This window comes from Pristis pectinata, chromosome 9 (assembly GCF_009764475.1).
Source record: "Pristis pectinata isolate sPriPec2 chromosome 9, sPriPec2.1.pri, whole genome shotgun sequence".
In the NCBI taxonomy this organism is placed as follows: Eukaryota; Metazoa; Chordata; class Chondrichthyes; order Rhinopristiformes; family Pristidae; genus Pristis; species Pristis pectinata.
Genome location: NC_067413.1, coordinates 52963689 through 52985912, shown reverse-complemented (window position 1 = coordinate 52985912; position 22224 = coordinate 52963689). Strand labels below are relative to the sequence as shown.

The 22224-nt window shown below is 41.0% G+C and overlaps 1 protein-coding gene across 2 annotated transcripts in view; it reads left to right on the top strand.

Moving 5' to 3' along the window:
- si:dkey-122a22.2 (uncharacterized) overlaps window positions 1-22224 on the top strand; it is a 149594-nt gene that overhangs the window by 93963 nt on the left and 33407 nt on the right. For both annotated transcript variants that reach the window (XM_052023490.1, XM_052023489.1), the window contains exon 9: window positions 9635-9717. In XM_052023490.1, coding sequence (XP_051879450.1) covers window positions 9635-9717 — 83 coding nt within the window. The remainder of the gene's footprint in view (window positions 1-9634; window positions 9718-22224) is intronic.

Genomic DNA, 22224 nt, shown 5'->3' with positions numbered 1-22224 from the left:
CACTGTGCAAAAAAAATGACACAGAGGTAAGCCCATGATGGTTCAAGAGGTGGTCTGTAGTGTGCCACTGCTGAGGTCAGGTTAGGGTTGTGCACGTTGATTCACAAACACCATGGTTGTAGGAAAGCAGCTGTTCCTGAACCTGGTGGTGTGGGACTTTTGGCTTCTGTACCTCCTGCAACAGTGGCAGTGAATGCAGTAAGGCCTGGACTGAAAACACTGTGTGAAATGAGGGTGCAGCATGTAGTCAGAAGTCCTGCAGCTTCGCACACACACACACACACCCAATGAAAGGTCAGAAGCAAGAACATGTTTAATGTACTTTTGAGGTAAATACGTGGAGTTTAGTAACATCACATCTATTATGTTGACACACATCGCGAACTGTATTTCAAATGAAGGCCACCTTCAGGATTCTATATGGGAGGATATTATGGTGATCATGGCCTTGCTGCTTCCATCAAGAGGCAAGCAGTGTCATTACATGATCACTGTTACATACAGTATGGATTTCCACAAGGTAGTCATGTTATTCTCAGATGTCAAATACAGGATGTCCCCAGGTAATGAATGGGTTCCATTTTTACAAATGTCCATCACTCAGTTTTGTCCATGCATAAGAAAGTACACAAAAATCACTCAATATGGTAACCATACTTCCACAGTATTGTAATGAATGGCATCCAAAGCACATAAGACTGATAAGAAAGTACCATTACTAAATGTGGAGAGAGAGAGAGAGAGAGAGAGAGAAAACTAGTTCTGCAATTCGTAGGAATGAAGTATGTACTTATGTTGGACTTCTGAATTTAATAATATTATAGGAGTTTGTTCGTATGTAGGGGTGTCCCTAAATCAGGCTTTCGTAACCCAGGGACAGCCTATAAGCCATGATTTAAGGTGATGGCTTTATTTGATCCATTTTAACAAATTGCTCACGTGGCTCATGTGTATGGGTTGAACATTTTCTGTTTCACATTAGCATTTGTTGTATTTGATTTTGCCAAACAGAAGAGATGTTTATACCTAAGCTGTGACCTTTGCAGAATGGGAACAGCACATGTGGTAATATTGACATTTGAGCAGTAAAGGGTTTGGATTAATGAGCAGGAAATATTTTTAATGTTTACGCTGGGTGTCCCAGAGTTTTAAGTTTTAGACTTGTGCCCCCCTGCCAGAGAGGAGGAGGATTGCATCCTCCAGCCTGATGAGGCACTAAGCACGAGAAAGCCTTCTTCCTGTCTGGGTAATTTCCCTTCTATTATTGGGAGTGTGTGTGTGTGTGTGTGTGTGTGTGTGTGTGTGTGTGTGTGTGTGTGTGTGTGTGTGTGTGTGTGTGTGTGTGTGTGTGTGTGTGTGTGTGTGTACGCGCGCCCGCATTGGGGGATGGGAGTGTGAGTGTCTCTATAAGAGGAAGTATAAATGAGTATTATTTCATAGTGATGTAGAGCTTGTTGTTATTTATCCAGATGAGGTCATGATATTTCATTATCAATTGCGTTATAGAACATAGAACAGTACAGCACAATACAGGCCCTTCGGCCCACAATGTTGTGCCAACCTTTAAACCTCGCCTAAGACTATCTAACCCCTTCCTCCCGCATATCCCTCTATTTTAAATTCCTCCATATGCCTATCTAGTAATGTCTTGAATTTGACCAATGTACCTGCCTCCACCATCACTCCAGGCAGTGCATTCCATGCCCCAACCACTCTCTGGGTGAAAAGCCTTCCTCTGATATCTCCCTTGAACTTCCCACCCATTACTTTCAAGCCATGCCCTCTTGTATTGTATTGTATATCACTAAGGCACTCAGAAGGAAGATTCAAGAGGGCCTTTCCAGCCTCTTCTCCAGCCTTAATATTTCTACTCTTTGGCTGTCACAAAACTGCTTTTAAGGGCTGAAGTCCTGCTTTGGTTGTTGTGCAACAAATTATCTGTGGCTGAATGAAATTTGGGGTGTTCCCATCAGGACCCAAGCTGGTTTCCACATAACAGATTGTTTAATGCTGCAATACAATCGTGCCGTTGCACACTCATTAGGAGCCAAAAACAGAATTCCTGTAGCGGGGCCTGATTTAGTAAATCAGTGCAGTGCAGTCTTAGCACAACAAAACTGGAACAAAACCATTTCCAGACAACATTCTTATGTTTTATTGCTATTTATATTTTAAAAATATAAGCTTCATAAGCTAGCAACAAAGTATTCCTGCCACTCATTGGGAGTTTATCTTTGAAAGTTGAGGCTTCCTGTATTTCTGCAGCTTTATTTCAAATTTGGATGGTTTCTGGGTCAAATGTAGAGAAAACATTGCCCTCTGGTGGTATTTCAAAACATGTAATTTAGTGACACGAGATTCTGCAGATGCTGAAATCTGGAACAACACATACAAATTGCTGGAGGAACTCAGCAGGTGAGGCAGCATCTATGGAGGGAAATAAACAGTCGACTTTTCTGGTCTAGACCCGAAACTGTTTATTTCTCTCCATAGTTACTGACTGACCTGCTGGGGGGACCCGAAACTGTTTATTTCTCTCCATAGTTACTGACTGACCTGCTGAATTCCTCCAGCATTTTGAGTATGTAATTCAGTTTCACTGATTTGTCTATTTTCCACCTAAATATTTGTAGTTTCAATGTTCCGATAGTTTCCTCTGGAGTTTTATTAAAATCAGTTTGCTTTCTCCACAGAGAAGTGCCGAAGTGTAATGTTTATTGAGTTCTCAAATGTTTGCCCAGGTTGAAGAAAATATCATGACTTTTCATTAGGAAAGGATCATGTTTGGTTCAGTGTGCTGTCATCACTTATCTTCCTTATAAGTTCAGCTACTGTTTTCAAAAACAATAATAGCCATTTGCTTTTGCTTAAGGAATTGTCTTTTGGCCATTCCACTAGTTTTTAATTTAACTGCTGTTCATGACACTTGCTAAATTGGCATGGGTGCCTTGTCTTTGAAATGTGCAAGCTAAGCACATAATTGTTGCACTAAACAAATATATAACTGCGAATATCACCTGGTCAACATATTACTGGCCCAGCACTCCTGATGGTCACACTACTGAGATCATGCTGTTTCTTCCAGTGTGTCCCCAGACCTATTCTTCTAGGGGAGGCTGGCCCACATCTAAGACGGTAGATGCTGGAATCTGGAACAACACACAAAGTTTTGGAGGAACTCATTAGGTCAACTGATCAGGTCTCAACCCGAGCCGTTGACTATCCATTTCTTTCCGTAGATGCTGCCTGACCCTCAGAGTTCCTTCAGTATCTTGTGTGTTGGCCCACAGTTAATCAGTTGTGCACAGGGCCTTTCCAGGCCGATGTGGCCATCCCTATTACTGAAAGGCCTTGATAGTTATTGAGGCTTTGTAACTGAATATTCTTCGCCATCCATGCCTAGACATCCCAGATGGAAATAACCAGCACCAAAATGTTTAACTTGATTTGACTGTTTGTGTTGACGTGCCAATCTCTTGTTTATTTTGAATTCTTTCAAAAGCATTTGACTTCATGGTGTGATGGATCAGGCTTCTATCCCAGTATTAAATGTTTCATAGAATTATAGAAAGTTTATGCCATTTGACCTGTTGCATCTATGCCAGTCAAAAAATACCTGGCCAGTGTAATCCCACCTTCTAGTTCATGATCTGTAGTCCTGCAGCTCATGGCTTTTCAAGTACGCATCCAGGTACTGTTTAAACTTAATGAGGGTTTCTACCTCTCTCAGCCATCCAGGCAATGAGCTCCAGTCCTCTCTGGATGAATTTTTTTTCCCTCATTTCCTCGCTAATCATTTTATGAATGTGTTTAAATCTATGCCCCTGGCGATTACCCCTCTTCTAAGGGAAATAGGTCATTGAATCTTATTGTACCGCACAGAAATGGGCCCTTCGGCCCACCATATCCATGCTAATCTTTTTACCCATCAGTAGTCCTATTTATTCATTCTTTTATATATCCCGCTTAAGTCTCTTGTCAGTCTTCCCTTTCCAAATAAAACAACTTGAGCTTTCTGATCTCTCTTCATGGCTACAATATTTCACTCCTAGCAACATCTTTGTAAATATCCACACCCTCTCTTGTTCAATTACATCTTTCCTATGATGTGGTACATCAGAACTGTATTCAAACTGTGGTCTAACCAGTGTTGTATACAATTTATGCATAACCTCTCTGATCTTTGTCTTGGCTGATAAAGCAAAGCACCCCATCTTCCTTTATTACCATCTTATCTATCTATCCCACTCCCTTAAATGGTCTGGGAATGTACACTCCCCAATCCCTCTGTTCCACCATGATTCTCAGTCTGCTCCCTTTAGTGCATATTCTCTTCCCCTGTTGCACTTCCCAAAATGCATTGCCTCATATTTCTCTGCATTAAATTAAATCTACCACTTTTCTGCCCAGCTGACCAGACCATCTGTATTGCCTTGCAGTCCAAAACTTTCTTCTTCACTATCCATCCTCATTCTACAGTTTAAAAAATACTGAACCACTTCATACTTCCTCCTTTACTATGGATATCCCATCTAATATTTTACACAGTTCCACCTTAACTGCAACATCAGCTTTGTTGCCCTCTTTTGATGAAGTGGCTGCAAAATATTTATTAAGAATCCTAACCACACATAATTTGTATTTTTGGTACCAAGTATGTACTAGTTCATTCTTAGTTAGTCTCTTGCTCTTTAGTACTTACTAAACATATTTGGATTTTCAGTGATTTTGCCTGCTTATTCTCCTCTTGTAGTGTAGCAGCTAGCGTAACGTTATTACAGCGCCAGCGACCCCGGTTCAATTCCCGTCGCTGTCTGTAAGGAGTTTGTACGTTCTCCCTGTGTCTGCGTGGCTTTCCTTCAGGTTCTCTGGTTTCCTCCCACATTCCAAAAATGTACAGGTTAGAAGCTGTGGGCATGCTATGTTGGTGTCAGAAGGGTGGCGACACTTGTGGGCTGCCCCCAGCATGTTCTCAGTAACGCAAATAGATGCATTTCACTTCGTTTCAATGTACATATGACTAATAAATAAATATCTTATCTAATTTCCCTTTTAATTCCACCACTATACCTTCCATTTTCTTCCAGGCTTTCACAGAACATGGAACAGGCCCTTTGGCCCACGTGTTGACCATCTCATCCCATCTGTCTGCACATGGTCTATATCTCTCCATTCCCTGCATGTTCATATGTCTACCAAAATGCCTTTTAAACTTTGCTATTGTATCTGCTAACACCACCTCTGCTGTGAGAGCATTCCAGGCACCTCTGTGTAAAAAAAAACTTGCCTCGCAAATCACCTTTAAACTCTTCCCCCTCTCACCTCAAATCAAAGCCCTCTAGTATTTGACATTACCGCTCTGGGAAAAAGAATCTGACTGCTTACCCCATCTATGCTGCTCATAATTTTATAAACTTCTATCAGGTCTTCCCTCAGCCTCCGACGCTCTAGAGAAAACAATCCAAGTTTTTCCAACCTCGCTTCATAGTAATCTCTAATTCAGGCACATCCGGGTGAACCTCTTCTGCACCCTCTCCGAAGCCTCCACATCCTTCCTGTAATGCAGCGACCAGAACCACAGACAGTACTCCAAATATGGCCCAACCAAAGTTTTATACAGCTGCAACATGACTTGCTAATTCATATACTCAGTGCCCCAACTGACAAAGGCATGTGTGCCACATGTTTTTTATCTACTTGCGTTGCCACTTTCAGGGATCTATGGACTTGCACCCCAAGGTCCCTCAATACATCAATGCTCCTAAGGGTGCTGTCATTTACCATATAATTTCCTCTTACATTTGACCTCCCAAAGTGTAACACCTCACACTTGTCCAGTTTTAAACTCCATCTGCCATTTCTCTGCCCATATTTCCAGCTGAGCTATATCCTGCTGTATCCTTTAACAACCATCCTCACTGTCCACAACTCCATCATTTTTGTGTCTTCTGCAAACTTACTAATCAGCCCACCTACATTTTTGTCCAAATATATATAATTTTCTGCTGTATTAAGTTTTCAGTTTTGACATACACCTCCTCTTTTTGTCTTTTTCTGCCCTCTATTCTCTATAAATCTTGTCGTCCGGGGGCTCCAAATTTGGTGGTTCTGCTTCATTGCTTTGTTTATCTTCATGTTTACCTTTTGCATTTCCATTTTGAGTATCTCTATTGCAGGCACAGTAGTGTAGCAGTTAGCGTAACGCTATTACAGCACCAGCGACCCAGGTTCAATTCCGGCCACGGTCTGTAAGGAGTTTGTACATTCTCCCTGTGTCTGTGTGGGTTTCCTCTGGGTGCTCTGGTTTCCTCCCACATTCCAAAGACGTACGGGTTAGGAAGTTGTGGGCATGCTATGTTGGCGCCGGAAGCGTGGCGACACTTGCGGGCTGCCCCAGAACACTCTATGCAAAGGATGCTTTTCACTGTATGTTTCGATGTACATGTAACAATAAAGATATCTTTTCTTATCTTTGAGATTGATTTGCTTTCAAGAAGCTGGGAGCAGTCCATTTTTATTAAATCACTTCTCGCCTAATTAAGATTGGACACATACCAATTTAGAACTTACAGCCCTATTTTGTTTTTGTCCTTTTCCATATCCATGCGAAAACTAACATAATTATGATCAAAGAAATAAAAGTGCTCTCCCACTGATATGCTTTCCCTCAAACCAAACACTGAATTGTTTTTATATATACTGGTTCAACGTGTTCTTCTAAATACAGTTTACATATTCTGTGCCCTCTATATATTTTATACTGACGGTATCCCAGTCAATATTTGGGTAAATAAAATCTCCCACAATTACTGCCTTGGTGTTTATGCCCTGGTCAGAAATTTGCCTGAAAATTTGCTTTTCTGTCTCTGCTGGACTGTTTGGAGGTTGATAGTACACTCTTCATTTGCTCATTTTTTGCTCTTTAGTCCAAGCCATTTCAGCTTTATTTGATGACCTTTCTAACATATTCTGTCTCACAAATGTGATTGTATCTTGACCAATCTTCCCATCCACCCTTTTTTATACACCACTTAATTCTGCAACAAGAAATGTTGCTGCCATTTCTGTCCCTCTTTAAACCATATTTTCATAATTTCTATATCATACTTCCACATATCAACCAATACTTCATACCATTTGTCATATTCCTTGCACTTAGGTGTAGACCATTAAGAGCAGGCAGACTCCTTTTTTGTCTGCCTTCCAACCTTTGGCATGCATTCCAAACTCTCACTAATTTTCTGCCTTTTATTTCCAGTTCTGCTTTTGCTGTACTGAATCTTGCTCATCTTTCCTACCCCTGCCAAGTGAGCTTAAACCCTCACCAGCAGTACCAGCAAACCTGTCTTTTCTTGGCCTTGTTGAAGAGTAACCCATCTGGCCTGTACATGTCCCACCTTCCCCATAACCGGTCCAATGCCACGAAAATCTGAAGTCCTTTTTATATCATTTCTCCAGCCATGCACTCTTTGTCCAATCCTGCTATATCTGTGCTCAATGGCACCTGGCACTAGAAGTAACCTGGAGATTACAACATTTGAGGTGCTGCTTCTTTGCTAACTTGTTCTCAGCTGCAGGCAGGATTTCTTCCTGTTTTCTGTCTTTGGTGTTGATACTGATATTGATAACAGCTTCTGTTTGTTCACCCCCCAGAATTTTCCACAGCCACTCAGTTTGATCCTTGACCCTACAACAGCAGAAACACCCTCTCTGTTCCTTTAACCAAAGAACCATTGCTCTTGTGATCTTTCCTCCTTTATCTATACAGCTGAGCTATAGTCTTGGCTCTGGCTGCATTTCCATCTGGAAATGCCTCCCTCATCAATATTCAGAAGCAAATACTGATTAGAGAGCAAGTGGTCTTAGGGGTCTCCAGAACTATTTCCTGTTCTTTTTCGTTTGTCTGGCAGAAACCCCTCCTCTCAACTGGCACTCTCTTGGTCTGCAGACTGACTGTCTGAAACTAAACGCTCCACTGGACTCCAGTGGAAGCAGATATGCAGGTTGGAATAAAAATATTCCAGTAGCTGCTTCAACACAGGACAGGACATAGTAGTTGAATGGCACTGATTCAGACAAACAATGGCCAGATCCTCCTTGCATTTTTTTAGGAGCACAGAGTAGCCTAAGAGCAGATCTGTTACTGAGATGTGGAAATGGACTAAGAAAATGGTATTTGAGGAAGAGCAAAAAATATTCACGTTGTTCTTTGAACACAGGTGTGCACCATCTCCCCAGTTGCCAAGGTCCCACTGAGGCAGACTCTCTCATCCGTTCCCAGAGTTCCCAGGCAAGGCAGAACCCCTGTCTGATAGCAGATAGTCTGGGAATCAAATGCTATGGAGCAGCCTCATTGGTTTATGCATGAAACATGACAAAGTTGAAGCATGTAAGTGAGGAAGAGAAGATGGGCAAAAATAGATCCTTATGAGCTCTCAGGGTGATGCACAAGCAGGTGAAGTTGTTGCTAAGATGCACTTGTAATTTTTGGATAGGTATGAGGGAACTGCACAAGGGTGGTCTTACTGACTGGAAAAGTCTGGAACATTCTTGTCTATAAAATGGGAGAACACACAAAAACAGAAAATGCTGGAAACACTCAGCAGGCCAGTTCTGGTATAATGTTATCCATATTTAATATTAACATAGTTATCTCTCTACACAGACAGTGCCTGATCTGCTGGGTATTTCCCAGCCTTCTCCTTTTGGTTTCTGTTTTCTACAATAAATCTGACTTGCATTTCACAGCTTTAACAAGTCCCTTTGTTTGTTTTCTCTCTCAATATCCTCATTAATCTGTCAATCAGATCACTCTGTAAATATTGGGATCACCTCAGGAACCTGGCCTCACCTTTTCAGAGATATTCCATTTGTCCTATCCAACCTCCTCATCTTCTTTGCACTATAAAGCTACCCTGAGTTTTTGCATTCCCAGTTCTGATGGCAGAGTCATTGACTGAAACATTAACTCAGCTTCTCTTTCCATAGATGCTGCCTGACCCATTTTCTGCTTTTATTTAACATTTCCAGCATCTGCAGAATTTTTTGATTTTCAAGTATGACACAAAAAGTTAGTCACTATTTAGACCATTAGGGAACTATTTGGTCTTTTGAAATGCAGAGAATATAAGAAAAAATTGAATTTAATGGCAGTCCTTACTTAACGCATGAAGAGAAAGAGAGGTGAAAAACTCTACGCTTTAATTTTGTTGCAAAGGCATTACAACTTTTTGATAACATCATTGTGCCATGTGTTTGTACACAGATAATAAAGGGGGTTTCAAAAATCTCAATAACCCTCCTAATAGCAGCAAAAGAATAACTATTTGATTCCTCTAAGCTTCAGCATTTTCCCCACAACAGATTAGGACATATTTGATCCAAGATATAATATAAGTGCTCAAATCTCCTCAGAAACAGTGCTGATGAAAGAGATGGTTTTGTCAGATATTGAACAGGTGAATTTAAGGACAGCAAAACCGATCAAGCTGCTTTAGTCGTTCTGTTATTGTTTGTGGGGGGAAAATTGCACCTTTGAGTAAGCCTGCACAAAACAGTCAAAGGGGGCAGTAACTGTGCTGTGGGTTTTCATAAGATTGTTTAAACATTTCACCAATTATTTTCTGCTCTGTAGAAATACTTGCTGAGCAATCCAGCCCATCTGAGTACAGCTGTGGATGAACACTTCTTTATCAATGAGAGCACCTCCCAAGTCAGGTAAGTGAATCATCAACCATTGATTTTGAATGCTAAGTTATTACAAAACCTGATTTGTGTGGTTGTGAGAGTTCAGCAATAGTTGCTCAGCATTGATGGGACATATGTTTATGAAAATGCAACTTTATAATAAAAGTATAATAATAATGTAATGCTATTTTACCAGAAAGATGGAGCTGATGTGTCCCTTTAAGGTCACAGGCTTTATTTTATGTTAACATGTGCTGTGCTGAGGTCAGTGAGAGAGTACTTCCTTCTTTATTTGTTATCAGTTATGTGTAATTCCTATGCCCCCCAAGAAAAGAAAAGCTAAGGGGAAATAGCATCTTTTGTTGACAGATTGGAATTGTAACATCCACCTCTACATATGCAAGCTGAATTAATGCCACCACTTGTACTCAGATGAGCCATGAGCTTTTGTGACAGTAGAGCAGTATGTACTCTGAAGTTGCTGACTTGCAGTTGTGTTCAATGTAGCCCGAATGTGTTGAACATCCTGAGTCAATTTGAGATGGTGAGGAGAGCATCTAGCAAGCAAGAAATTGCTTCCTGTTTGTTTTATACTTTTAGGATATGGATATTAGAAGTGTGATGCAGGAAGGTATAGGATATAGCTCTAATATAATGTCTTTATAGCACGTAATAGGTGATATTTACGATGTTACACATGAACCATTGGAAGTCTCCCCTGCTTTGTCTGCAGAGTCTGGGGGAAAAAGCTGTTGGGCTGTATCTTGTTGGTTGTGAACTGCTGGCAATGAGCCATCTGAATGAAAGTCAGTTCCGGACTTGCACACATGCTGTGAATGACTTACTGAATGACAGATGGTGCTGCATCTGCCACAACACTCTATGTAATGTCTCCACATGGTGTCCAATGGTGGAGCACAGTCCTGCTGAGATTTCCCAGCACCGCCCTGGTGAATCGCCACTTGGATCCCATGCCAGGCCTGACATAGCATGGAATCTGGGACCACAATGACTGAGGAGGATTCTAGATTTGCAGATCAAGAGTGAAAGAGGAAGATAAATTTTGTAATTATTTTAGTTAAACTGAAGTGTTTCTGTGCTTTTAATGTTTTTAAAGATTTATTTCAAATTAATTACTTATTTAAATATTAGTAATTTTAAAATGTAGAGACATTTGAAAACCATTAAAATCATTGAGAGCTTTGAGTGAAAACAAGGCTCCATGCTCAGCATTAGGTTCCTGGCAAGCTAATTGGAGATGTTCCAGACCTCGCTGGAATAGGCATAATTGTAAAGTTAGCGTTTAGGATGAACTTACAATGTACTTTTGCACAACTAATAGATTTATGTTAGGTATGGCTATAAGGGTAATGGGGAAAGATGGAAAAAATAAGGTTGTGATATAAATCAGTCTTGAGTTAGTTGAATGGTAGGAAGGCAGGAAAGCTCATATCGTTCTTTAGTGAGATATCTAATATGTAGCTTTTTAAAGATGAGATTATGTAACTTTGGAGTTAAACCAACTTTGGGTCCAATGTGGAGGTGAGTGTTAGGAGCTTCTCACAGATCAGGCTAACCTGTAATCCTTTGATTTATTCCTCACTCCCCTCATTAAACTCAAATTCCCTTCAACTCTAAAACACTTTATGGTTGTCTCCGTGCAAACATCAACATACCAGGCAAACTGATTAAATGAGTAAGAGTACAGGAGACCCAGGAAACAAAAGTCTGAATTTAAACGTTTCAGAGTTGAATTCAAATACAAATGCTCAGGTGAGAGGATGGGGCAGTCAGGACTATTGAAGAGAAATACTCCAGAGAAGTAAGTAAATATGGTTATTAATTCAATAATTTATTGATGCAAGGTATAACAAAGCCATCTAACAAATTGTTGAGCTGGGTGGGGAAAGATTTGTAATTTACACATCTTGTCATGCTTTTCAGATGTTTAATCTTGTTCAGTCTGCAGACTACTTCTTTAAATGTTTATCTGCTACCTATCTTCCTAGTTCTCAAATATTGAGGAAGAGGCTTCCAAGGACTCAAGGCCCTCTGAGAGAACAAATTTTACCCCATCTCTCAATTAAATATTTTTAAATAGTAATCCCTTAGTTCTAGGTTTTCCCACAAGAGGAATGATCCTCTGCACATCCATCCTGTCATGATTTCTCAGCATCTTATGTTTCATTCAAGTCACCTCTCACTCTTGTAAATTCGAATGGATGCACAACTTGCCTGCAAAACCCTTCCTCATAAGGCAACCCTGCTTATTCCAGCTATTAGTCTAGTAACCTGTCCCTGAGATACTTCTAATGCGTTAACATTATTCCTTCACTAAGAAGACCAGTATTGTTCCCAGTGCTCTACGTGGTCTTACCAAGCCCCTTCATAACTGAAGCATAACCTTCCTGCTTTTGTAGTCATTTCACCTCACCGTGAACAAGAATATTCTGTTAGCTTTCCTACATATTTGTTGTACCTGCAGAGGTAGGCATAAGTGAATCATATGTTAGGACATCCAGATCTGTTTGCATTTCAGCTCTGCAATCTCTTTATATTTGGATAATATGCTTTTTTATTTTTCCTGCCAAAATGGACAATTTCATAATTTTTCACATTGTACTCCATTTGCCAGATTTTTCCCTGCTCACTTAACCTGTCTATAGCTTCCTCCATTCCTCTTCAGGACTTATTTTTCCACCTATCCTTGTGTCATAAACAAATCTAGCCATTATCCAAGTCACTTGTATAAATTGTAGAAGGTTGAAGCCCCTTCAGTATTCATTGTGGTACACTATTTGTTACATCTTGTGGGTGAGAAAAAAACATTCATGCTTACTCTCTGTTTCTCAATAGCCAGACAATCTTCTGTCCCTGCCAATACATTACTTCCTACACCATGTGCTTTTATTTTCAACAATAATCTTTGATGTAGCACCTTATCAAAGATTTTCTGGAAATCCTTGTACAGTTTCTGTCCCCTCTATCCATTGCACATGTTACTTCTTTGCTCAGACATAATTGCCCTTTCCTGATATCTGAGTATCCTGCTACAAAATCTTTAAGAATGACTCCTTTATTCCTATGACAGATGTCAGGCTGGCCATCCTGAATGTTCCTGCTTCCATCCATCCCTTCTCCACCCTCTCTGCAGCTTAAAGCTAACTTGTTTTCACGCTTTCCTGATTCTGATAGAGAGTCTTTGATCTAAAATTTTAACTCAATTTGTCTTTCCACAGATGCTGCCTGACCTGCCCAGTGTCTCCAACATTTTCTATTTTTATTTCCGACCTCTCTTTCTTTGTCCTCTTACACTGTTCCAACAAGGCCCAGTGTAAGCTCAAGAAACAGCAGTTCAGCTTCCAGATAATCATTTTACAACCCTCAGGACTTAAACAGTTTCAGATAACCAGCCTTTCCAGTTACTGGCCAGTTCTGGTGAAAGGTCATCAACCTGAATTGTTATCTCCAATGTTCTCTCTCAGATGCTGCCACCCTCTCTCAGCCAGCACCACCACCACTTGTGCTATTCAGTCTTTTTGGTCTCCATCCCATCACTGACATTCCCTTGGTTCTCTCCACACCTCCCCCTTTATTGCAACTTAAGACATGTTAGATATCTAACTTTTCTTCATTCTGATAAAGTCATCAACCTAAAACATAAATTCTTATTTGATTTGAATGTGATTCTACTATGAAAAATAAGATACAACATTGCTTAAAATGAAAATGGTATGAAAATTTGTGGCATCAGAAAACAAATTTTGTAACCTCTATTATGTGATTTGCTCTTGGCCAGAATTTATGTTAGCTGATGTAAATGAAATAAGAATATATTAAAAAAACAATTATAACATTGATAGAGAAGTTGAAAACTTTCCTAACAAGGAAAACCTATGGAAAGATTAATTTTGCACGTTTTGCATCTGAATTTTCAAAATTAAGTCTTTCATCCAAGTGAATCAACCCATCCCCAGCTATTCAGCAAGGGACCCATTTTACTTCCTGATTATCAGTCAGTTCTGCAGCTGTAATAGTAACTATGGTGAAAAGAGCCCAATAAATGAATATGCTGAGTTATGTATTCACAAAAATCAATTTTCATTTGTAATTCTTTGGCCAGAGGAGGTTCTTTGATATAAGATTCAAGACTGCAAGAACCCATTTTTCTTTGTGTCATGCAAGAGATTGAGAAATGCTTCAGAGCTAGAATAATATTGAAGATATAAATATTTGCCAGATGTAATTTAGTTTCAGGCATGCTGTCAAGAGTAGCCCCTCAAATTAAAGAAAGTATGAAATGATGTTTGGTTCTTTAACACCAGTACTGTATCATCAATGGAATACATTTTTATTCTGCGAAAAGCTGCAGTTTTATAGTAAATGCAGTCAGAGTTCAAAGTTTTAGATAAATATACAACACACTGTCATGTTAGTTATGAGACTGTTCAGCCTTTTTTTTCTTGTAGCAGGGAATATCCTCCATTCTAGTTTTTTGCCATCCTTGGAAATCAGATCCATACAGTCTTTAATGTTATTATTCCAGCTTGTTTGAGGTCTTTCATTCATACGGAGCACTCCAGAAGATGGTGTTTATGTTCCAAACCAATGCATCTTTCTGCTTATGTCCTTGAGTAATGACTTCTATGTGCCGAATCTCTGTCTGATCTGATCTTTCACTGATTCATTTGCTTTATGTGCAGTGTAAGCTACTTTTCCAGTGCCTCAGTGAATGTCCAGGTCAAGCAACCAGGAGGATAGCAAAATCATAACTGCGTTTAGTCGGTGGAGTTTCATTTTCGTCGTTTTGTTGCTGCTAGTCTTGATCAGCTTCAGCTGATCTTCTTCAGTTTGTCTAATGGTGATGGTTTATTCTTGTTTGTACGTTTTTTTCTGATGGTCCATTTTTCTTCAATGCTCCAAAGTGTATTACCCCTTCTGGATTCTTGTTGCCAATTTTTATTAACGTGTCATTGCTGGTAGCTGATGTTCGCCTCGCCTGTTCTTTCCCAAACTAATTTCCATTTCATAAGTTTTTATAATGTTATGCAGCCTCTGTTGTTTCTATCAGCTCTTTTGCAGCCCTGGCTATGAGATCAGGGTCATCCACAAAATAGTTTGTTAATTTTGCATCCTCCAACTTACAGTTGCATGGTGAAATTTCTGGGCAATAAAGATATTTCGTTCCAGGTATAAATTAATAAGAATATAAGAACATAAAAAGAAACAGGAGTGTACCATATGACTCTTTGAAACTGTTGTCCTATTCAGTAAGATCATTCCTTATCTGATCAAACTAAATAAGCACAATGAGAGAAGACTGCCTTTACATTCTTGTAATGTTGCAAACAGCTCTGTAATGTGAAATAGGAATCCACTACTTGTTGTAGAACTATTCAAGAAGCCTTATGAATATGAATTGACGTTATGTTTCTTCATCGTCAACCAGATTATTTTTTGTCACATCCTGTCAGAAATGTTTTAAAAGTAGATGAGATCTAGCTAACACAGTGGACAACATTGGCAAAAAAAAGGAATCTATACCTAGTTACCAAGTACTGCAGTAGAAGTTGGTAGGGAGGAAGAGAAGAGGGCAGGAAACAGTGGTAGGGGTGTATAAACTAGAGGCCATAGGTTTAAGGTGAGTGGGAGGAGGTTTAAAGGGGATCTGAGAGGTAAATCTTTCACACATAAGAGTAGTTGGTATCTGGAATGAGCTGCCAGAGGAGGTGGTGGAGGCAGGAACTGTAACAACAGTAAGAGGCATCTGGACAGGTACTTGAATGAGGAAAGCATAGAGGAATATGGAATAAATGCAGGAAATTGGGATTAATGTAGATGGGGATGATGGTCAGCATAGACACAATGGACCAAAGGGCCTTCTGCTATGCTGTACAAATCTTATGATTCTGAAGAGTCCCAGAGAAAACAGGCTTGGGGACTCAGAGTGGGATGGAAAGACTACTACCGAAATCTAACTTGTTTTCACATTTCCCAGTTCTGATGAAGGATCCTGAACCTAAAATGTTAACTGTTTCTATTTCCACAGATGCTCCCTGATCAGCTGAGTATTTCCAGCATTTTCTGTAAAGACAAAAAATGTTGGAAGCCATCAGTAGGCCAGGCAGCATCTGTGGAGGGAGTTAATGTTTCAGGTCAGTGATTTTCTTTCATCAGAAATACAGATCCTTAAAAAGGGGAGAATTTATCAACTTTTCCTTCAGCCCAGATGAGCAGGCAGACTAGGCATTTACTCCCATTTCAAGCTTCCCCACAGTGCAGACACTCTCAGACTGCACTCATGTAGCTATCAGAGGTCTGCTTCACTACCTGAGCTACTTCTTAGTTGGAAGGGAGTACATTCACTCAACATGCAGCTTGTGGTCAGCCGTCACAGGAACTTCATCATTGTCAATTCCAGCTATGCTGGTAGCCTTCATAATTCCTTTGTTCTTACACAGTGTCAGCTATCTATTATCTTCCAGGGTCTACACTGCTCCAGGGGATGGATATTGGGAGAGACTAAGGATATTCGCTCCTCAGTTGTCTTCTCATTCCTCTCACAGCTCCAAACAACAGCTGAGCACCACCATGATGAGAGTCATTCCACCTCTAGAGGCATTCTGGAGACTTTGATAGAGCTGCTCAGAATGAGATTTTGTGTCTGTATGACTCCAGGGTGCATTGCAGTGCTCATCATCTAAGGTGTTACACTTTGTAGCAGTCTGTTGCTTATTCCATAATCTGGTTATCACAGGAATACAGCCGTTGCCTCGAAACATATTTTAAGGGGATGACCAGCAGACAAGATGGTACTTTGGCAGGGTGAATACCTGGATCAGGCCAAACATTGGGGACCAAGAAGAAGAGCAAAGCGATGACAGCAGGACCCAATCAGTGCAATCACTCAATAGCAGGAGCTTGGTTCCAGGCTGCCCCAGGCTATCTCATTTCCACATGTACTCTGAGGTAGTGTCTGTTTCAAGGAAGATTTTCATGGTGCTCATAAAATTCAAACATTTGCACATGCTCATTCTCCTGTCACTCACACAGCTGTGAGGGTGTTGTAGTTGTACACCATCACAGGATTTTAGGAATATTCTTCAGTTATATTCATTCAGAAAACTACTGGCACACTTGCACTACAGCACCATAGGATTTATTCATGATTTCAAACAAGTCACTTACCTAAGAACGGAAACATACATTTTTTTCCCATTAACGAGAGGCTGAAGCTTCCAAATCAGTTTATAGGCTCCGGCAGCTGAGAGCACTTTAGAGGGTGGCACAGTGGACTGGCTAATAGAACTGATGGCTCACAGCTCCAGCAATTCAAGTTCAATTCTGAACTCTGTTGCTGTCAGTGTGGAGTTTGCATGTTCTCCCTGTGATCATAGGTGTGTTTCTCCTGGTTTCTTCAGTTTCCTCTCACATTTCAAAGACATGCAGGTTAGTAGGTTAATTGACCACTGTAATCATTGTTTCTACTGTGTGGATTGAGTGGGAGGAGTTGATAGGAATTTGGGGAGAATAGGTTACAGGGAAAATTAATGGGAGAATGGGATTGCTCCTTGATCCTTCATAGACTTGATGGGCTGAATGGCTTTCTCCTACGTCATATAGAAATATGGCACTCAACACTTGACTTCTCGGTTGTCTATGTTCGCCACAATGCTCCTTCATACACATCTGAAAGTTTATCCTCATTAACCATTACTTTTCACGAGGAATACCTGGTGTACCTTGAATTAATCTCATCAGATGGTGAATATCCTCTTGACAAGCAGGTCTTGCCATTTACAAATCTTCCAGGTGTTCATCACATAATTTACTTAAGAACACTTGCAGTTAAGTGTGCTGATGGATATTTAGGATGAGCGTAATACAAAGTATCAGGGTGGCTTAAAGAGGTCTGAAGAACATTTAGCAGTCTCATCTAGATTAAACAGAATACTTAAGCATCAGGTGCAAGTGGCCCTCATTGTACTTGATGAAGGAATACTCACATTAACCTCATGGCATAATTTGAAGCAGCTGTTAAATTTCTTAACACTGCAGCCCTTCTTTCCCATCAATTAATACAATTACAGACCTAGATTATATTTGGTAGGCACACTGAGCTGCTTTTGTGAAGCTTCTGCAAAAGAAAGAGGACACTGGAGCACTGTAACAATCTTCTTCAAGCAGATATATCTTTACCCTTTGGAGAGTTTTCTCCAATAATAACTTCAGACAGATTGACATTTCTGTACCGGTAAAGCATGAAGGATAGCCTGCCCTTCTGATTATTTGGCAGCTTGCAGTGATGTGGCTCAATGGAGATCACGCACACATTTCCAAATGCATCCTACATCGATGGTTACTTGCTATCCTTACAGAATTGGATTCATCATGGCATTATTCTATCACTGTTCAATTTTTATGAATTCTACCTTTAAAGTAAGTCAAAGTTATAACATTTTTAACCATCTGCATTATTCCACAATGATTGCTAACATTAAATCATAATGCAGTAAGAGAGCCTGATGATAACAGGCTGCCATTGGCAGTCCTGATTGGTCTTTGATGCCAGACCTTGGTTGCCTGGGCAACTTAATAAGACCTTATGAAATGACAGCTTAGCCTGGCCTTATGTAGCCTCACTCATTGTTTACTCAATTCAAAAACTGCATTAAGTGTAACAGAGGAATGGAAAAAGATCACAAAAGAATAGGACATTTTGCAGCAAATGACTTCTTCATCCTTATAAATTCTTTATATTTACTTTTTGAGATGTGGGCATCTCTGAAAAAGCTGGTATTTATTGCCCATCCTTGATTGCCCATGATAAGGTGGTAGAGAGCTACTTTTTGGAATTGCCGCAGTCCTTCTGGTGAAAGTACTCCCACAATGCTTTTCAATATGGAGCCCAGTATTTGGACTCAACGGTGATGAAAGAATGGCAATTTATTTCCAAGTCTAGGTGATGTGTGGCTTGGAGGGAAAGCTGCAGGTGTGGTGCTCTCATACACCTGCTCCTGTCTTCTTGGAAATGCTGTTGAAGCAATCTAGGTCAGAAACTGCAGTTCATTTTGTAGATGGTACGAAGCCTGTGTGCAGATGATGGAAAGAATGAATATTTTGGGTGATGAATGTGTGCCAATTAAGCAGGTTGCTTTGGCATGGTCCCAAGCTTCTTGAGTGTTAGAAATGCATTCATCCTGGCGAGCGGAGAGGTTTCTATCACGTTGTTGACTTGTGCCTTGTAGATGCTGAAAACACACAGAGGAGGTGAATCGCTCACCACAGGATACCTAGCCTCTGACCTGCCCTTATTTCTAATGATGAAATTCACCATTGCTATCAATGTGCCAGCAAAGATTTTGGTCACTTGAGAAAAAGGGAATTTGAAGATTGACTGGTGCAAAACTCATGGTCTACTAGTTTGCTGCCCTCCTGTCAGCTTATGAGACCTGACCTATGTACAGCAGACACGTCATGGCACTGGAAAAATGCTATCACTACTGGTTCCACAAAATCCTCCAAATTCAAGGAAGAATAAATGAACCACTGTCTGTGACCTCTTCCAGGGCAACATCCCCAGCAATAAGGCCCTAGTTAACTCAGTTGGTTAGGTTGGTCAGGCCATATTGTTTGCATGCCTGACACCGGAAACAGGGACTATATTGTGACCTTCATTATGGGAGGAGATTGGTATTGGTAGATTACCAGGCAGATAGAGAAAAAAATTCAAGGATGTGCTGAAAGCTTCTTTGAAGGAGTGCAACTTCGTCACTGAGTCCAGTAATTTTTGGCCATGACTGCTCAAAGCAGAGAAGGAGCTTCTGGGAGATATTGAGAACCTCAGTTCCATGCATCAGGAGCACACAGGGGCTTTGCAGAGGTGGTGAAAGTAGCAGACCACCTCACAAACTACCCACCAGAACCCCACCCCCACCACCCTCAGCCACCTCCTTCCCCATCTGCGAAGGAGCCTGTGCTTCCCACATTGGTCTCCTTAGCTACCTCAAAACCTACAAAACTGGAGTGGAAGCAAGTTATCCTCTATCCCAAGGGACTGCATAGAAGTGAAAGAAGAATCTCATGATATACAAGGAGACAATTTAGCCCATTCTGACCACCAGCTCTTAAAACAACCCCATCAATCCCACTCCCCCACTTCTTGTAATCTATTTTCTCTCTGATTCTCCTACCACCCACCTTCCCTAGAGGTAATTTTCAGTAACAAGTTAACCTACCAAGCAGCAAATCTTTGAGGTGTGGAAGGAAACTGATGAACATGGGTGAAATCTATGCAGCCACAGTGAGAACATGCAATCTCCACACAGACAGCACCAGGAGTCAGGATTGAACCCAAGTTCCCGGAGCTATAAAGCAGGAACCAAAGTACTACCACTACATTAATATGGCTGATCTAGTTGAGTTTCTGGTCAGTGGTGGCCTCCAGGATAGTGGAAGCCTTGGCAATGATACAGCCATTGAATGTCAAAGGTAAGAGGTCAGAATCTTTCCTGTTGGAGCCTTGCATTTTTGTGGCATGAATCTTACATGCCATTTATTATTTCGTATCTGAACATTGTCTTGGCCCAGTAGAGGTGAACTACTTCATTTTCTGAACTACTGTGAATGAAATGTTGGGCAAGCATCCACTTCTGATGGGTGATATGTCATTGATGAAGCAGCTGAAGATGGTTGAGTCTAGGACTCTGCCCTCTAGAACTCCAGCACTGGTGTCCTCGAGCTGGGATGATTCCCACCACCTTCAATGCACCAGCAAAGCCTTTTGATTGATTGAGAAAAAGGGAATTTGAAGATTAAGACTTTGAACCTGGCACAAAACTCATGATCTACTGGGCAGCAGTGATCTCTGCCCCCATTCTCTTTTCTGCACAGTATTGTTATTGGTTTATTATTGTCACTTGTACTGAGGTACAGTGAAAAACTTGTCTTACAAACCGATCTTACAGGTCAATTCATTACGCAGTGCAGTTACATCAAGTTAGTACAGAGTGCATTGATGCAGTACAGGTAAAAAGAAAACAATAACATTACAGAGTAAAGTGTCACAGCTACAGAGGAAGTGCAGTGCAATAAGGTGCAAGGTCACAACAAGGTAGCTCGTGAGTTCATGAGGTCATAGGTCATAGTCCATCTCACTGTTCAATAGTCTTATCACTGTAGGGTAGAAGCTGTCCTTAAGAATGGTGGTACATGCCCTCAGGCTCCTGTATCTTCTACCCGATGGAAGAGTAGAGAAGAGAGAATGTCCCAGGTGGGTGGGGTCTTTGATTATGCTGGCTGCTACACCAAGGCAACGAGAGGTAAAGATAGAGTCCAAGGAGGGGAGACTGGTGTCCGTAAAGCGCTGGGCTGTGTCCATAACTCTCTGCAGCTTCTTGCGATCTTGGGCAGAGCAGTTGCCATACCAAGCCGTGATACATCCTGATAGGATGCTTTCTATGGTGTATCGGTAAAACTTGGTGAGAATCAAAGGGGACTCCAACCATTGGTATGTTTTCCCTCTAAGTGTGTGACTTCAGATTTACCAGGGCTCCTTGATCATTCAATTGATCAAGGTCAAATACTGTCTTGGTGTCACTCCAACTTCACACTGGAATTCAGCTCTTTGGATCAAGGATATGATGATGTCTGGAGCAGGGTGATCCTGGTAAAACTGGGTATTAGCAAATGTTACTTGATAGCACTGTGGACACTTTCATCACTTTGCTTATGATTGGAAGTAGATGATGGAGTGGTAATTAGCCAGGATGGATTAGTCTTGCATTCATTTGTGCTGTAGGCTCACCTGAATAAACACTCCAGTGTAGGTGCCTAACTGAAAAATGAACTCACTAACAAATTGTCCATTCAGTTAAAGCAAAGACTTTACTCAGCACTTGCTCCACAAATGGAGTGACAACCACCTTTAAGTAATATAAAATATTTGAATGCAAAGAAAACTCACTGCAAGAATTATTCATAACCTACTCATCACTATTGACTCTCAGCTTTAGTGACCCTGCCGTCACAGCTCCATGTTGTGCAAGTCAGTGTTCCCCATCCTTTGTCTAGGCTGTGTAAACCTGTCTTCCAACCCCCACCAGTTCTGCTCCACACAACTTAACCATCCCCCCATTTGAGTCTGTCCTGCAACTACTGTATGATTCTGTTCCAGCACAGAGTCATCTTTGTTAGGAGCAGTGAGCTATATATGGGGGCACTTCCTCACACTGAGCAGGTAAGGGCTCGTCACAGGGCACAGACTGGGGGACAAAGCAAAAAGTGAATGGTACGCAGAGAGATGGAGAGCGACACAGGAAAATGTGTGTGTGCACATGCGTGCATGAGAGAGAGGTGGGAAGGGAAGAGACAGGAAAAGAGAGGGTCAGAGATGGAGACAGAGAGACAAAAGCAAGGGACGAGGACATGTGAAGAGGAAGAGAGAGAGAGAGTGAAAGAAGACAACTAAGAGAGAGTGAAAGAAGACAACAGCTTGTGTATGTAAGAATGTGTTATAAGGAAAGGTGTTAGGAAAGT